At 39.8% G+C, this 18,665-nt stretch overlaps 1 protein-coding gene across 3 annotated transcripts in view; it reads left to right on the plus strand.

Moving 5' to 3' along the window:
- The window catches only part of DOCK8 (dedicator of cytokinesis 8), a 251,996-nt gene that overhangs the window by 101,612 nt on the left and 131,719 nt on the right, over nucleotides 1–18,665 (plus strand). For all 3 annotated transcript variants that reach the window (XM_066257142.1, XM_066257143.1, XM_066257144.1), the window contains 6 exons: nucleotides 1,425–1,637; nucleotides 6,736–6,821; nucleotides 10,472–10,538; nucleotides 12,734–12,883; nucleotides 16,299–16,379; nucleotides 17,838–17,997. In XM_066257142.1, the coding sequence (XP_066113239.1) occupies nucleotides 1,425–1,637; nucleotides 6,736–6,821; nucleotides 10,472–10,538; nucleotides 12,734–12,883; nucleotides 16,299–16,379; nucleotides 17,838–17,997 (757 nt within the window). The remainder of the gene's footprint in view (nucleotides 1–1,424; nucleotides 1,638–6,735; nucleotides 6,822–10,471; nucleotides 10,539–12,733; nucleotides 12,884–16,298; nucleotides 16,380–17,837; nucleotides 17,998–18,665) is intronic.

The following is an 18,665-nucleotide window of genomic DNA, read 5'->3' on the forward strand; positions in this document are numbered from 1 at the left end:
CACATCACTGATTCAAAAGAAGAAATGCACCCCTCATATTTATTGCAGCATTGTTTACAATAGCAAAGATCTGGAAACAACCCAAGTGTCCATCAGTTGGACGAGTGGATTAAAAAGCTGTGGTACATATACACAGTGGAATACTATGGGGCCATGAAAAAGAAGGAAATCTTACTTTTTGCAACAACATAGATGGACCGGGAAACTGTTATGTTAAGTGAAATAAGCCAGGCAGAGAAAAAAAAATCATATGACCTCACTCATTTGAGGAGTCCAATGAACAATGTGAATTGAGGAGCAGAATAGAGACAGAGGCGGGATCAAAGGAACCAGAGAGAAAGCGGACAGATGGAAAGGGGATGATAGGATGTGATAATCCTTGAGGGAAGGGGGGAGGGCTTTGGGGGAGGGGGGCAAGGGGGATGTTGAGGGGAACACAGGGGAGGGGGGATGCATTCGGGGGACACTAGAATCTATGTCAACAAATAAATTAAAATCAATAAAATTTTTAAAAAGTATATCTTATAGAGAAATTGTCTAGTAGTAATCCATTTAGAACTTTAGGATAACATTCTACCATCAATTTTATAATGTTTATAATAAATCCATCTATACTGTTACAACATATTGTTGATCATCATTATATATTCTTTGCCAAGTCTTTGGTTAGGTATGCAGTTCCCAATTTCCAAGACATTTCTAATGGAATAAAGCATTCACTTTGTAATTGCTTCAAGACCTTTTTTTTTCAAACACACTGCAGCTTAATGTGGATACTGCTTGAATAGCAAGTATTTTTCCTTTTTTTTTTTTTTTTTGGTGTGTATTCCTGTAACTGTTACTAAAGTCCCATAGGAAAGTGTTCTCATACCCACAGCTCTGTCTCTTAGAAAAATAAGATTCAGCTTTAGAGTTTATAAACATTTTAATTTGAAAGGGTCCTCACAGATTATCTTATTTTCCAGTTTCAAAAACCAAGTTCTGGAGTCTTAAGTTAGGATGAGGTGTCCCCCACCCCCACCCCACCCCCATTCCAGTCTCCTTTCTGTTCCACCATTTACCAGTCTGTTCTGCTTGAACATGAGACATGAGCATGGCTCCTAAGAGGCTTGGCTCCCGATCTCCAGAGAACACACTAAAAACTAAGAGGAACATGGTACTGTTTTCAAACCTTTCCTCAAGGACAGGTTTATCTACATCTGGTGAGTCATTACCTGTTTCCTGGTGGGAAGGAGACATTTAATTTTAGGATGCTCAGGCCAGGAAGCTAAGATGCAATTCTTGTCAAACCCCTGGTTGGCTCAGAAACTCCTTGGGGTCTGATTCTACCATCGCACATTGGAGCAGTCCTGAGACACCCTAGCTTGTTTAGTTCTCATTTTAGAGCCACAGCCTCTCTCACAACGATGTGTCTTTTTTCACAGACTGGCCCCCGCCACTTAAATGTGCTTTGTGACGTGTCTGGGAAAGGCCCCCTCACTGCCTGTGACTTCAGCCTTCGCAGCCTGCAGCCTGATCAGCGGCTGGACAACCTCCTGCAGCATGTGAGTGCCGAGGACTTCGAGAAGCAGAACGAGGAGGCCCGGAGGACCAACCGGCAGGCCGAGCTCTTTGCCCTTTACCCGTCAGTGGATGAGGTAGGTGTGACTTCTTTGGGCTGGAGAATTTCAGTGAAGACACAGAGACTCTCCAGGAAGATATTATTGTTCATTCTTACTGTATAGCAACACCACGTTGCTTAGTTGTGTGATTTCTGAGGCTGTTTCTTTTACTAAGGCAAACCTGTGTAATAACAGAGCCAATTATTGATCAATTATACAAATGAGATTCCAATAATAACTAGGATTTTCATAGCACTTTACAAAACACTTTCACTGATATTATTTCATTTGATCTTCAAAGCATTTCGAGGGTCTTCATGCAATAATCCCACTCAGCCAATCAAACCATTCAGTTATTGGGAGGTATGTTTTGCAGTTAATCCTTTGAGGCAGATTACTTAAACTTTAATGTTCTTTGGTGCTTTGTTGAGTTTTTTTTTTTTAATCTTCGAAAACATTCCAGCCTGAAATATCACAGCCATGCTCCCAATACATAGAAAGTTAGGATCTTGATTGTTTACTTCTTTATATATTGAACCTAATCCAGAACAATTTGATAATTTAGGCTTTGCCTGTGGTTACTCTTAGGCCACTTCAGATAGGATGAGGGATGACCATGATTCAAGACTGTTTCAGCTTTTTATACTTTTTATTAGGCTCTCAGTCTTCCCTTCTGCATGTCAAAATACCTACACTTCTGGGTCTTGCCAGAACAGATTACTGCAATATCTCTGGTGTCCAAACTTTATTAAAAGTTCAGTTGCAAGGAATATAATTTGGGAAAATTTTGCATAAAAGATAAGCCATCAATCTATGTCTCTAAATATTTGATCATTTGATTTCTGAATCAGCCAAGACAATCAAGGAGCCTGATTCTTACACCTTGTGAAGTTCCCGCCCCTGAGAATTGTGTTACCTGACAGGTCTTTTGAAGATGACTGGTCAACAACAACCAAAAACAAAAAGAGATACAGCAGTCATGAAATATGATGTTGTGTCCATTATACAAATATGACTGAGGACATTGACCTACTTACCACCTAGCATCCACCTCAATAAGGATCCAAAAGGAAATTTTCCCTCAAACCTTCAGACAAAGAAGAATTGTTCTTCCACCGAGAAAATGTTTGCACTTAGAGATTAAGTACATCATGTAATCAACTCTCCTAAATTCTTCACTCAGTGTCAATTTTCTGTTCACCTCTAGTCAGTCAAGCTGCTTGTTTATTGGTGTCCTGAATTTACTTCAACTTTCTTTTTCCTAAATCTTATGTTCTACCTACCTTGGGTTTCTCCTCTCATTGTAGTCTTGTCAGTGGCCTCAAATCCTTTTCTGAATGAAGCAGATTAAAAATAAATGTGAATAGCCTGATCAGCGGTGGCACAGTGGATAGAATGTCAGCCTGGGATGCCAAGGACCCAGGTTAGAAACCCTGAGGTCACCAGCTTGAGCGCAGACTCATCCAGCTAGAGTACGGGCTCACCAGCTTGAGCATGGGGTGACTGGCTCAGCCAAAGCCCCCCAGTCAAGGCACATGTGAGGAAGCAATCAATGAACAACTAAGGCTCCAGCCATAACCATGAGTTGATGCTTCTCATCTCTCTTCCTTCCTACCTGTCTGTCTCTCTAAATAAATAAGTAAATAAATAAGAATAATGTAGACTGTGTTATCTCCATTTTTCAGATTGCAAAATAAGAATCAGCAAGGTTTAATAATCTTGTTCAAGGATCAACAGGTAAATTAAATTATAGGATGGAGACCTAAACCATTAACTCTGAATTTTATGTTTTTTTATCTATATGTGACTACCAGGTAGATTGACACACATCATTGAAATCCAAAGATGATACAAACAACCACATTTTATCTCATAAATTTTTATTTTCCACCTACAAGTTTAAATTATTTTTTACCAAATTTGTCCCAGAAATATTAAGTTTGGCTCACTTGACCTTCATTTGCATTTGTCTTCCTCCCAATTCCATCATGGAGGTGCCAGAATGTAATAAGGAGGCCCAACGTGGGCACCAAAAGAGAAAAAACAGTTAAAGGATGTGGAGAATACTTCCAGTGAGACATCAATTCATTCACGTTTCCCTCAGTGGATTAAATGGCTAATATCCAGTCTGGATTGATTTAAAGACTGAATCATAGACTGTTTTGAAGGAACTTTGTTTTATGGTCATTGAACAATGCTGAAACTCAGTTGAGATTGAAAGTTATAATCTAGCAGAGGTTCTAAAGGGACCCACTTTATTGAGTAGAAAGGAATGTATTGTAATTAGTGTACCAGTTACTTGTAAATTAGTATGTCTAAAATGCTTGAGTGCCCTTATACCAGCCCTTTAATATGTTGTAATTGGACATCCAGAAATAGCATTTGTACTTAATCCACAGAAATCCTAAGGAAGAAAGGTAAATTTCTGACCTACCATGAAATGATTACAAATGCTGATTTTTTATAGTACATTAATGAAATTGTTTTATATTATTATTAATTTATTCATAGAGAGAAAAGTTAGAAGAGGGGTGAACTATTACATCCAAATTATTACTGAGTCTGCAGGAGAGGTAACAGCAGAACTCAGCCACCAAGTTAGAGGAGGTGAGTTCTATCCCTGAGTCACTGAGTCTGCAAAAGGTGTCATCCATGTGTTGATCCCTAAGAAGGTGGCCACTCTACTTCAAATCAATTGAAGAGTTTGCATTTTGGTTACAAGTGACAGAACCCAACTAAAACCAGTTAAGAAAAAGATGGGGGGATTTACTGGCTCACATCATATTAAAGGTAAGCAGAGGTAGAGGTGACCTCAGGAGCCGTTGAGTCAACGGTGGAAGCATGTCATCTCTCATTACCTTTTTTTTCTCTTTTTTTCCAAGTAAAAGAAGGGAAGATAGAGAGAGAACCCTGCATTTGTCCTGACAGGGATCCACCTGGAGACCCCTGTTTGAAGCTGATGCTCTGTCCATCTGGGGTCCACACTTGCACCCGAGCTATCTTAAGCACCTAAGGCGGAAGCTCCACAGAGCCTTCCTTAGTGCCCTGGGCCAATGCGTTTGAGTCAATGGAGCCATAGCTGTGGGAGGGAAAGAGAGAGAGAGAAAGAGATCGGAGAGTGGGAGGGGTGGAAAGCAGATGGTCACTTCTCCTATGTACCCTGACTGGGGACTGAACCCAGGACATCCACATGCTGGGCTGATGCTCTACCACTGAGCCACCTGGCCAGGGCTCTCTCATTATCTCTCTTTCACACACACACACACACATACACACATACACACACACACACGCAGGCACATACATACACACACACCTACCTCCCAGGAAGATGAAAACAAGTATTCACTAAAACTTTACATTTTCTCTACTGCTTCTTTGGGCAGAAGAATTATACATATTTCATATAACTGTAAAGGCTCAAGAAATTCAAATAGTTAGAAGAAACTTAGGAAACACATTAATATGTAGACCTTGTATGGATCCTGCTTTTAAAAACCAACTGTAAAAAAAGTTAAGACAGTTGGGGAAATTTGGAACTGATTACATGCTTAGTGAAAACAAGAATTTTTTGTTAATTTTTAAGAGTCATAATGATATTACAGTTATGTGTTTTTAAAAGTCCTTATCTTTCAGAGAGTTGTACTGAAACATTTACAGACGACATTATATGATGCTTTTGGTCTCATTTCTAAATAATCTAGTATTGAATCAGGGAAGGTAGTAAATGGAAGTAGAAATGAAACCAAGTTGCCTATGAGTTGAAATTGTTGAAGTAAGGTGATGGGTTTAAGTGGTTCATTACATTATTCTTTCTACTTATATATGTTTACAATTTCCCAAATGAAAAGTGTTTTTAAAAAATGATTGAATCCAGACCAGAGGTAGTCTTAGAAACCCGTGAGTGTCTTTATGTTGAGGTTGTTTTCCAATAAAGGGGACCTTCCCTCTCTGTTCTTATCATCCTAAGTGGTCTAGCTTCCACAGGGGCTGTTCTGCTCAGTGCAGGCATCAGAATGGGGCCCTCTCTGAAACAAACTCAGCAACTCCACTCTGCAAGTCGGCAAACTGATAAACCTGGGATTGGGCCTGGAAGGAGAGTAGAGGTTAGAGTGGATATGAGTTTACCACTTTGCCTATTCCACCAAACTGGGTGAAGATTTGCCAAGAAGGTGACTTTACTATTTGTAAAAACGCTATGGTTGTTGTGGACTATTTGGTGAGAATCTCCCTTCCTTCATAGCCCATCAAAATACAATTAGACATGACTGTTTTTTTAAACCTTTGTGAACTGCAGACCACTGACCAGTGTTTGGATAGCCTACTGCAAGAGTAGGAACTAAAGTTTATAGGGACCTGCCCTGTTTATCTTTGCATGCATGAATATAATTAAGATACTATGATACTATGATAGTTTAATTTGAATGCTAAAAGTTACAAATAGGGATTTGATATTTTTTCCTTAAGTCTTGAGTCCCAATGTGGTAAAAAAAAAAAAAACACACAACAAAACAGGTATATCTCTTAATTTGTCATTACTAAGGAAAAACTTTAGCAAGTTTTAGCTGGAGATATTTTTATAGAAGCTATACATTCAACCCCAAATCTTTATCATCTGTCTAAGAAAACAGTGAACTGCAGAAGATACTGTATTATATAGTATTGATGGTTTATAGCCTTCAGTGAACTATTCTGACTTTGATCTCAAGTCTGAAACACACATATTTACTAGTAAAGTACTTGGCAGGAGAAATATTTTGAACATGTACTTAGAGCAGCCAAAAATTAAAAAAAGCCAACAATAGGTATAAGATTTTGCAATGCCATCTGGTGGATATTACTAAGTCATATCCATGTTCACACTTCCTTCCTTCCTCTCTCAGTCTCTTTGTCTTAAATGCTTAGCTTTCTGAAAGGAGAGAACGTTTGTTATAAATGCTGACTTTGAAGCTTGGGGGTTGGATAACAAACTCTCTTGTAAATGTCAGTGTTATTCTGCTATTGGAAATAAAGCAAATGCAAGTTGAATTGAGCAGTGGATGGCAGCCTCCCCTTCTCTGGGTTAACTCCAACTGGAACTCCTCTAATGGAAATCCATTAATGACTTTTTTTTTTACCATATGCTTAATAATAGGAAGATGCAGTGGAAATACGTCCAGTTCCAGAATGTCCTAAGGAACATCTGGGCAACAGAATATTTGTCAAGTTGCTGACCTTGAAGTAAGTATCAGTAATGGGAAACTACATGAAGGTTTATATTGCCTTTAAATACAAATGGTGTCAGAGCTTGAATCAGGTAGGGTCTCAGAGCTTGAACAATGGGCAGCTATGAGGTATGGAAAGAACAAAGTTTGAAATCAGTTAGATGTACATTTTCTTCCTACCAAGTCTTTGACAGTCTTTCTTCTATGATTGGGAAGGCAGACACCAAGGTTAGGCATGTCAGGTGATTGAGTGAACTGGCCGACGTTAAGAAAAACAGCCCTGAAAGCCAGTGGTATGCTGGAGTTAGCTCTGACTAGCCCATGACAGCTGACTGTGCTTCTCTTCCCAACTCTTTACTGAGTGAAGTCACATTGGTGATTGGAGGTTGGCCATGGTGGAAATACCTACAGCCAGAACATGCTATAAGTGAGAACATTTTCTTTTTTTCAGAGACTTGTTTTTTTAAACACCAGCATACCACTGTTGAAATAATAAGTGCAACTAAAACCCCGTCTCAGAGCTGGGGACAATAGAGAGTAATGGGGACTGCAACAAACGATTTTAAAGGGGGAATCCAGGACCAATTCTTGCCGTCCAGGTAAACAGGCCCATTTTTGTTGATTGTCTATTGATTTCTTTTTCCCAAAGAAGCTGGAAATCCAGATTTTTCTGCATAATTTTCTGATTCATATTTTCTCATTTCCTTTTTAAACACCACACAATTCAAACAAAGCGTGTCTGCAGTCTCCATTCATTTTATGGGCCAGGAATTTGCCACATCTTCTTTAAAGCAGCTGTCCCTAAGTTATTTGTTTACTTTTATAGTAAAAAAAAAGTCACATGACCTCTATGTATGTGTATATTTTGTAATTTTGTACTTGCATGTTTAATACTACATACATTATAAAACATACATAATCAAGAAATGTTGAAGGCTGAACTAAATAATTCCAAATAAACGATAGGATAATATATCCTCTCTGCAGGATCTTGGATTATGTTGCTTACCCCTGGGTGCTTGTGCACCTCTCTTTCCTCTTTGTAGACTATGACTTCAGAGAATTAGTTCTTTGTCTTCTCAAATCACAGAGCCTTTTGAAAATATTAAGTTGTAAATTCTCTACCTAGGCAAAAGTACAGAAGCATATTATTTGTATACCCTATTAGAAAGGTCATCCATCTTTTGAGATCAGTTCACGGACCCCTTAAGCAGCATCTGGTTTGTAATTAGGGCATCTGGATACTGGATTAAGGCTTTGTTTCAACCTTGAGAACTTCTCTGGGATTTTGAGCCCTTTCTTGTGAATGAAGTTGTTAGACTTGATAGCCTCAAAGTTCCTGTTATAAACTTCTAATTCTAATGCATAGCCCCCCTAGTTACTTTCCTTAGAACACCAGCCAGCATGACGCTCACCCAGTGTGGGTGATGCTGTAGCCCCTGCCCCCTAGCCAATTCTACCAGTAGGTGGAGAGAGGCAGGTAGGACCTTTTGTCTTGTACACAGAGATGAACAGCCAATAAGCAGGCTCTGTGTCAGGTAAGGAGTACAGAAAGGCAAACGCTAGCCCTGGCAAGCTGACCGGAGGGGGAAACCTCCCAGTCTTTCAGCAGGAGGACTGAGTGGAAGTGGCTGTTCCGTTCCCCTCTGCGTCGTTCAGGAAGTCCACCCCATTGTCTGAGGCACTCACCCACCCCCACAGGATGCACTTTTAGATGCAGTAACTGTGCCATTTAGGATTGGAGGAATTCTCTCCTATGATGCTTATCACCAAGCCTTTTAAAACGTGGCCACTAAGATAGACATGCATTATTAAAAAAACAAAGTGAGACACTTGGCTTTCTCTTAATGACAACCGTGTAGTTTCTAGTGGTTTCCCCCTCAACTGCCAAAGCAGAAATTAATTAGCATTGAGGTGTTTGTTCAGTACTCTTGGTCTGCTCAAGTGTCTGAAATAGTATCCACCCCAACAGATACCCGCAAGAGAGATGGACTGAAGAGATGGTCTTAGGTATAACTACTTTGAATAAACTGGTTTCAAAAAAAGAAGGCAAATCCTTTTAAGTAAACCTAGAATGTTAATAACAGTATTTTTTTTCTATTTTGCATTTAAAATGGTAAAATCATTTAACTTAAAATGTAATACCATCTTAAGCAAAGTAACCTCAACTCCAAGGAGTCCTCTTAGTGGTGAAACTTTAGTGTGCATTAAATTTATCCAAACAGCTTGTTTTAAATGAAAGTTTGGAGAGACCTCCTATCACCATTTCCCCCCAGAGACTATATATAGTTCAGTAGATATTAGTTGGGACCAAAAAATTTGCATTTTGACAAACTCTTTATTTGCTTCAAAATGCTTTTTTCTGGGAACCACACCTGGAGAAATACTGGTCAAGAGAACTCAGGTTCTGTGATCAGAAGGGCCTGGGCTCAAAACCGGAGTGTGTGGGTTCCTAACCTGTGGCCTTTGGCAAATTACCTAAACTCTCTGAACCTCAAAAAACGGGAATAACATCTACATCACACTGTTGTTCTGAAGCCTAAAGGAACTGACACGTGTAAAAACACTTATCACAGCATGATTGCAAGTGATTGACAAATGTCAAGTCTTTTTTTCTTCCTCTGAATCACAAAGAACTTAACACTCAGTACCTACCTAAGTAAATTACAGGAATATTCAAACCTTTGTGTATCAGGGAATGCACAATTAAATACAGATCAACCATGTCAGGCAGTGGCTGGTGAGCCTAGACACAAATATTCTTCTTAAAAAGTTGTCTTTTAAGGCAAAGCTATCCAATGATAAGGCCATCCTGTCACGCATGCCTTGAAACAAAATTTGGCCTAATTTGTGTGACTTCTACAGTAATGTGGGTCCAGGGCGCCTGATTACTGGTGCTCTCAGCTGGCCGTGTCCAAGGTCATGGGTTGTTAATTAACCTGAGAAACTTGAAATGCATATTATAGTGTGGCAGTTATACTTTGGGAATGGATTTTCTTCAAACCCACCATTTTTCAAGGGGAATAGGCAATTGGGGTTAATATGAGGGCTCCTCTTTCCAGCTGTCATTGGGTCCACACACCTCAGTGTTTATTAGTAGTGCTCACTCCCCTCCCCTACCTCAACTTAGCAAATCCCCTGGCTGTGGAGTTGGGAAGGGCCATTCATGCACATCATAACCCAGTCTTCCTCTGGTGGTCTCACTATAAATGTAAGAAAAAGCAACTGAACTTTTCTTTTTTGACTTATCTGAAAAGCCCCATTCCTTAGAATTGAATAATAGGGATTCCTCTCTTAGCAGTAAACTGTAAACTGTAAATAAGGCTTTTACCTAAGTACTCTGGATACACAGCAGCTACAATAGTAGGGAGCACCACACTGGATCAGACCAAGGGTCCATTCCGCCCGCTCTCCCTTGCAGTGCCACCAGCAAGCACCTTTGGAGAGTATGTACCTCCCACCATGATCTCAAATGATTAGCAATGTTGCATGACCCTTTTGTATTTCTCCATTACTATCCTAGCGTGATTCTCATATGCATGGAGTTATCAAAATATTTCTGAAAACTATTTACACTGTTAACCAGTTAATATATTCAGATACTTTCAGAAAATTCAAATTTACCTAAGTTAAAATCATACAGAATTTTCTCTCTTGCCCTCACAGGTTTGAGATTGAAATTGAGCCTCTGTTTGCCAGCCTTGCCCTCTATGATGTCAAAGAAAGGAAAAAGGTAAGAAAGCGAAACATAGCCCATCCTTGAGGGCACACGTGTTTTTGATGAGTCCTTGGGTTCACTTTTGTAAATCTCCCTTCTGTTCAGCAAAACCACATTAGATTTGAAAGCAGATGACCTTTTATTCACCCAATCCTATTGCCTTTGCAGTTTTTGAAGGAATGATCTGGGAACATTAGTCATTTTATAGCCTTTGAAGAATCTTTAAGGGAAAGCCTGCTGGAGGTTGGCCAGAGGATGGCTAGAAGCCTGGCTGAGATAAGAGACAAATGATATAACAGTGTACAGAGGGCTACATGCAAAACCGAGCAATTTACATTTGTTAACAAGCTCAGACAAGCACGTAGCGTTTCCTCATTTGGGGAGCTTTTTGCATTGGGAAGTAGGCTCATCATGATTGGAAGGTGTATGGTGCAGTAAAAGTCTAAATTTGCCACAGGGTGGAGACCTCACCAACTGTAATGTGCCTTTAATTGAAAATAATTCAAGGACCTAAGACTTTTCCATGGATGTTTACTGGTTAGTTATTTTGTAACTCCTAGAGGAAGACAAAAATAGCAAAACCAGAGTAAGAAGGTTCTGCCCCCTCTTCCCCCACAACCATTTTGTAGTTAAGGAAAAAGGCATCTCTTTCTTGAACAAATATTAATCACTGAGATTTCTGTTAGTTAGGGTAGGATAACTGCTAAAACCGAGACCTCCAAAGTCTCTAGTTTAAGGAAGTAATTCTGAAACTTGATTGTGCATCAGAATGACCTTCAGAGTTTCTGATTCGGCAGGTCTGTGGGGAGGTTTGAGAATGTGTATTTCTGACAGGTTCCCAAGTGATGCTGAAGCCGCTGGTCAGGGGATCACATTTTGAGAACCACAGGCTTAAAGAAGTTTCTGGCTTTGTTTTATAACAATGCAGAGTAGGGGTGCTGGGTCAGCAGTGGTCTGAGCCCCTCAGTCATGCCAGCATCCAAGCTGGCAGTGGCTCCTCCATCTTCAATATGTGCTCTCCCAAAGTATCATAACTTTAGTCACTGACATTGAAGCTCCTGAAGAAGGGAAGAGATGGGTGAGAGTGGCCTGGATGTTGGACATATCACTTAGGCTCACAGTTCAGTTCTAACTGCAAGGGAGGGTGGTAAATATAGTCTTTGCCGGGGCAGCCAATTCCCAGTTTTAATTATCAGTGATGAAGGGGAGACCCAATTGTGCAGTGGCTCGTAAGCAACACTACACTGGTGAGTCAAGGAGCGCTCATGCTCAGAAATTTTAAAGGACCCTCACTACCTACAACATTAAAAACAAACTCTTTAGCTTCCATGCCTGGCTTTCTTCAGTATAGCTCACATTTGCGCTCTTTCCCTCTATACCCTGTCAAGCTGGTCTAATCTCTGTTAACTAAATCCACTCCAGGTTTTCCAGTCTCTGAGATATGTCTGTGCTGTACTCCCTCCCTGGTACACAGTCACCCTCCAGCTCTGCCTAGCAGAACCTCTTCCAAGGCCCATCTGTCTCTCTCTAATTGAAGCATTCCTGATCACCCCCACTGAATGGGATCTCTCTCCCTTTGAAACTTCCACAGTACTTTTTTTTTTTTTTTTTTTTTTTTTTTTATTCATTTTAGAAAGGAGAGGGAGAGACAGAGAGAGAGAGAGAGAGGAGAGACAGAGAGAGAGAAGGGGGGGAGGAGCTGGAAGCATCAACTCCCATATGTGCCTTGACCAGGCAAGCCCAGGGTTTCGAACCGGCGACCTCAGCATTTCCAGGTCGACGCTTTATCCACTGCGCCACCACAGGTCAGGCTCCACAGTACTTTTGATATGAACGTGGTCACTTACATTTTGCTCTTCCTGTAGGCGGTTACATATTTGACTTACCCCTCATTTTTCAATGTAAACTAACGGAGGGCAGAGGCAGTGCCCTGCTCTTCAGTGCAGTGTAGAGCACGTCACTGATATTCAGAAAGTGCGGGTGGGTTAATAAAAAGTTAAACATGTCAAGGAACATCTCGCAAATGAGTCCAAAATACCTAGGTTGTGACAGAATATGTATCAGACAGCCACTAGTCATGAACGATGCCTATGATTACATTTATTCCTTTCAAGAAATTTCTTAGTGGTTTTTCACTCGTTTTTTTAAACTTGTTTAGATGATGCAAACAGCAAGTCTAACTGATTTTCCATTTTGCTATTTATTTATAGATCTCAGAAAATTTCCACTGTGACCTGAACTCTGACCAGTTCAAAGGATTTCTGCGTGCCCACACGCCCTCTGTTGCCCCATCGAGTCAGGCGAGATCTGCCATATTCTCAGTCACCTATCCATCCTCAGACATCTACCTAGTAGTCAAGGTAGTTAAACACAATCTTATTTGCACACTTCTCGTATTCCCATTTTTGTATTATTCCCATTGCATGTATCAGGTAAAAGAGGGTCCAAACATGTCCCTGTGTCTTCTGTGAGGTTCACTTTGTTTCCTTCTCAGCTTATCCTTTTTCCTTTACAAGCAGCTTCTATGATGAATACTAGGACAACTATGGGTTCGGGAATCATACAGTCCTAGTGTTGAATCCTAGCTTTGCAGCCTGGTTGTTACATGACTTTGGGGGCAATTGCCTAACCCTGCCGAGACTTAGTTTGCTTCTCTGTAAAGTGGAGATAATAACACCACCCTCGGTGGGTAGTTGTGATTAAAAAATGAAGTCTGGGGCATAACAGACACTTCTTCCTAACCAAGAACAGCCCTCTCAGCTATCCAGCTCTGGTAGGCTGCTGCTGTCTCGGAGTTTCCTAATGGTATTCATATTTTCCTAGAGGCCCATAGTTAAATGACCACAACACCAGGCTCTGACAATTTGAAATATGGGCTACGTTTCCAAGTTTTACTCTCCCTTTTTTATCACCATCTCACAGACTAGGTTATACCTAAGGAGAATCAAAGATCTCTGGCTCAATTATATGTAGAGGGACCTTTCATTCTAGACTGTACTCTGCTGATACAAGAAAACCAAAGACTCCACACCAAAATACTGTTAGAAATGAGCAACATTGAGTATTTTACCTACCATAAGTGAAATGATTAATTTCATTGACTCTTGACTGCAAAATTATTTAAAAATCAGGTGATTTGATTTTATGTACACCTACTTCCAGGTTTGAAGTCCATAATCTCATAAGTGCCCCACGATCCAATGAGAGTAGCATAAAGATTTCAATTTGAGTGACCTGGAAGTCACTTAACAAGTGGCATATGTCTTTCCATTCTAGCTTCCTTTCCTCCGTTTCACAAGACTCTGAAAGGCTACTATAGTTTTAAAGGAACGTATTTAAGCTTATGGAAGCTATAAAGTTCTGTTGCTAAAAGAGACATATCTATTACTGCCAAACTTTAATGTGTATCTTTTTTTCTTGCAATAGTACTTAGACATATAGAAAAATTAGCTTAAATTCAAAATCCTCTCTCAGTCTGGGAAACCAAAGAAACCAGTGTTAGTTCTATGGAGCCAAAGTTTTCTTCAAACTCCACTTCTCAGTGGATGTTTACTTTGGTTAATCTATAGCCGTGTGCTAAATATCAGCAGTTATCTATGGATTAGTATTACTTACTAAATATATTTTTAAAATTTCAAATGTATAAATGCATTCATTTTGCAAAAAGAAACATTCTCTTAATTGTCTGGATGTAGTTAAGCAATTTAAATCTATTCATACAGTAGCTGGTTTGTTTCTGACCTGCTTTTCTTTTCTGTAAAGCCACCATATAGCTTCTTTTCCTCTAAATATGTAGTAAATAGTGTTATGATATTTAGCATATCCATCCAGACAGTCACCATTCAATAAAAAGATGCTTCATTCTTATTTTTATTATCAGGTTGAACACCAGGATGTTTAACTGTATTTTAGGTAGAGTTACCCAGTTCAGTTTTGCATATAATATTGTGTTAAGAGGTTATTTCAGGCTTAAAGGGTTTGTTTCTTAACTGAAGGATGGAGAGTAAAGATGAGAGTGAATCTGGTATAAAACTTTAAAAATAGACATGCCAGACATTGAACCAGCCCCTTCTGAATAGAGCAGAGGGTAGCTTTTTACCTTAAAAAGATTTCCAGGAAATTCTTATGTGTTTCTTTCCCCTACCTACTATAGTTATGAGAACTCATTCCTTTTACATGTAAATCACAATGGACCATACAGTGGACAGCCTGCAGCTCCTTCTCACAAAATAGTTCAGTTGCCCCTGTCCAACTTGGTGGAGGGGATGGTATCTGCTGGTCTGGTTGAATCTGAATTTTCCCGCATCCAGATTCAGGAGATCCCTCTCCTGTGGGTTCCACAATATACTAACATACTAACGTATGAAGCCATGGTACTCCCATTCCCTGCCTCAGGGCCCTCATGAAAAGGTTCTTTATCTCTGGTCAAAGTTGATTTTAAAGACCCCATTTTCATCCACTGACGGCATGAAAAAATTAGCTTCCTTCTCATTTGCTCTACAAGCTGCTAGGAGCTTCGGGAGAATAGGGACCAGGTTTTTTATGTTCACCAGCTCACCTTCCCAGCAGCCACCACAGGGAAGAGACCCAACAAATGTTTTTTGAATTAACAAAGAAGTGAATGCTTGCTGATTAACGGGAATACCAGTCTCTATGCCAACTGTTGTGTGTCTGTGTTCTCAACCTGGGGTACCTACCTCTTAGGGGGCTCAGCCTTGTCTTCATGCTCTGGCAAGGGGAAGGCTTTTCAACTTCTTTTGTGAGAAGAGATACTTCTTGCTTGCAGTCTCCCTGAGCTAGATGTTCATGGAGCAGTCCCCTGTCACATCCTTTGAAACTCCATTAAACACCCTCCATCACTAGGGTATTTCTGGTTTAAAGACTGCACTTGTCCTAACTGATAATGTGTGCCTATTAGAATACGATAACCCAGATTTCTTCTTCAAGAATTATGTCAACTAATGATACAGACAGACTAACAGGAATAAATCGTTTCTTTTTCTCCTCAACATCTTAGTTCAATTAAATTTTGACACCAGGGTTAGGAAATTTCAGTTTCTCCTTTCCTTTTTCCTTAATATAGTGCCAAATTTATGGCCAACCAGATCCTTTACCTAAAGCAAAACTGAAGAAAAATTTGACAGTAACAGCATTCTCACCTTACCAGCCAGTTAGCAGAGGGAAAAGCTGACTCTCCCACTGCTTCAGGTCTCTGTCCAAGACCGTTAGACCCAGAGGAGCGGCCTGAATAGGAAATACAGGGAGACAAGCACAGATCATTTATTCTGTTCACTTATTCAGTTGGTGGAAGGTTTGAGTCCTCAATCTGACTTTTACAGAGATCATATCTCTTTTTTACATTGTAAGCAATATATTTTTTTAAAATGAGCTTTTCACTTCCTACATGTCTCATGGGTTTTGTTTTACAAATTAACTTTTATTGCATTTTTTATTGTAGGCATAACACATGATTGTTTAAAAGTAGAAAATACACATAAGCAACAGGAATAAGATAAGCATAGTACATAGTCCCATCGTACAAGATAATTAACATTTGCTGTGCAATACTGTCATCTTTTCAATATGCCTTTATGATGTTTTTGTACAAAACTGTATAGTACTTTTCACACTAATTTTTTAAATAAAAAAACATCAATCACTGACATATTCCCATGTCATCCATTATTGTCAGAAAACCTATTTTTGATAGTTGCACAGATCCTGTTATGTGGATATAATTTATGTACATTCTTTTAATATTATTTCTGTTGGTAGATTGAGAAAGTTCTTCAGCAAGGAGAGATTGGAGACTGTGCAGAACCCTACATGGTTATTAAAGAAGGTGATGGTGGAAAGGTATGATATTTTGAGTATTGCTAAATGGTGACATCTTAGAATAAGCAGATATTTTTTAGAAGTGTTCCACAATATAGTTAATGGGGTTTAGTTTCTATTTTTGGTTCATAATATATTCCTAAATGAGATACCAATAAATTGCATTTAAACCAAAGAAGGAAGAGAAACTGGTTATTGATGGCAACTTTTTAAAGAAATAAATCCTTAGACTCAACAAATAATGTGATATATACACTAATGTCTAATTGTGAAACTTAACTAGGGCAAAGTGACATCCTGTTCTCAGGTTCTGAGGCTCTGACCCAGCTGTTTGGAAGGGCCACAGTGACCCCATGAAACTAACCAGTGCCAAAGCTCTCTGGCTTTTCTCAGCAGTATGGGCCACCATCCTTTCCGGTGTGGGTGTGTGGAATTCGGCTGAGATTACTGTACGTCATAAATTCATTAATGCAACATAGTTACTGAGCCTATGAAAGGGACATCATTTCCCAGCACCCAATATGCTATCTAAAGCATGGCCTTTCTGGACAAAGACTTGCCTAATCAGCATCACTACAGACTTAAAATTTCAAATAAGACGTATCAAACTCAAGACACTTTTTTAAAATCTACCTTTTATTCTGAACTTAGAGCACCTTGGAAGTATTGTCAGCCTAATAAGGACATTATTAAGAACCTTTATAGATCTTTCTGGAGTTTTCTAAGACAACTTTTGATAAAGTAGGCTCTCTTGAGAGCTTGGTAGATGATATAAAAAACTTTTTATTCCAAGATTCTCTCATGCAAATTCAAGTCATGTAACTAGCCCCTAAAAGTGGCACTTGTTGGTTAGCCTTGGACTTTTTTTTTTTTTTTTTCTGAAATGAGAAGCAGGGAGGCAGAGAGACAGAATCCCGCATGCGCCTGACCAGGATCCACCCGGCATGCCCACCAGGGGGTGATGCTCTGCCCATCTGGGGTGTTGCTCCGTTGCAGCCAGAGCCATTCTAGCACTTGAGGCAGAGGCCATAGAGCATCCTCAGCACCTGGGGCCAACTTTGCTCCAATGGAGCCTTGGCTGCAGGAAGAGAGAGATAGAGAGAAAGGAGAGGGGAAGGGTAGAGAAGCACATGGACGCTTCCTCTCTGTGCCCTGGCTGGGAATCAAACCCGGGATATCCACATGCTGGGCCGAAGCTTTACCACTGAGCCAACCAGCCAGGGCTGGACTTCTTTTTTTTTTTAATGAATGTGAATTTAATACTCGAATGTAACCTTTCTTTAAAGTCCTCCTTTTCTAATTTATATTTCCTTATCAGTTAGACTTTTGGCTGTAGATGTGCCATTTTTCTGTCCAGTTACTCTTTTTAATCAGTAGGGTAGGGATTTTGGAAATTCCTGTCATATCCATGGCAGGGCAGTTGACTTGGTGCTGATGCCCATTGCTTGTTTCTGCTTGCCTGTTTCCACTTTCCTCTAGAGTAAAGAAAAGGTTGAAAAACTAAAACTTCAAGCTGAATCCTTCTGCCAACGTTTGGGGAAATACCGGATGCCCTTTGCCTGGGCTCCCATAAGCTTAGCAAACTTCTTCAATGTCTCCACCCTGGACAGGGAGGTAACCGATGTGGAGTCCATGGTTGGTAAGATTTTCAGCTGCAGTGGGGAGGGGTGGGCTCCCCATTGTACCAACTCTGAAGTTAACTGCTTATTAGGGGTAAAGTAAGGTGTGGGAAATGGGGAAGGAGATTAATAGATTGAAGCACTATTGTGGCTGGATTACAAATGTATGATTAGATAATGATTCCCCAAAATTATCATGAATGTTTGTAAAGTTTAAATATACTCCTATAGTAAGATTTTTGGTTGGAACATTTTGGACAGTTTGACACTTTAAAAACTTAGTTTTAAGTAACTAAGTTTACTCCTCTTGAAAGTGAAATTCTTAAAAATAACAAGAAAATAAAATAACCATCTATAGTGTGTTAAAGGCACCATGGCTGGCACCAAAACATAAGAAGAGCCACTGTTACAGAGGTTTCAAAAAGCAAACCTCAGGTTTCTCCCCTGGCCAGGACGCTCAGTTGATTAGAGTGTCGTGCTGATATGCCAAAGTTGCAGGGTGGATCCCCGGTCAGGACACATACATACAAGAATCAACCAATAAATGCATAAATAAGTGGAATAACAAATCAATGTTTCTCTCTCTTTCTCTTTCTCTCCCTTCTTCTTTCTCTCTAAAATTAATATATTTTTTTTAACTCAGGTTTCTCAGCAAATTTTCCAGTCCCTTAAAATTAATGTTGCCAAC

This window comes from Saccopteryx bilineata, chromosome 2 (assembly GCF_036850765.1).
Source record: "Saccopteryx bilineata isolate mSacBil1 chromosome 2, mSacBil1_pri_phased_curated, whole genome shotgun sequence".
NCBI classification, from domain to species: domain Eukaryota; kingdom Metazoa; phylum Chordata; class Mammalia; order Chiroptera; family Emballonuridae; genus Saccopteryx; species Saccopteryx bilineata.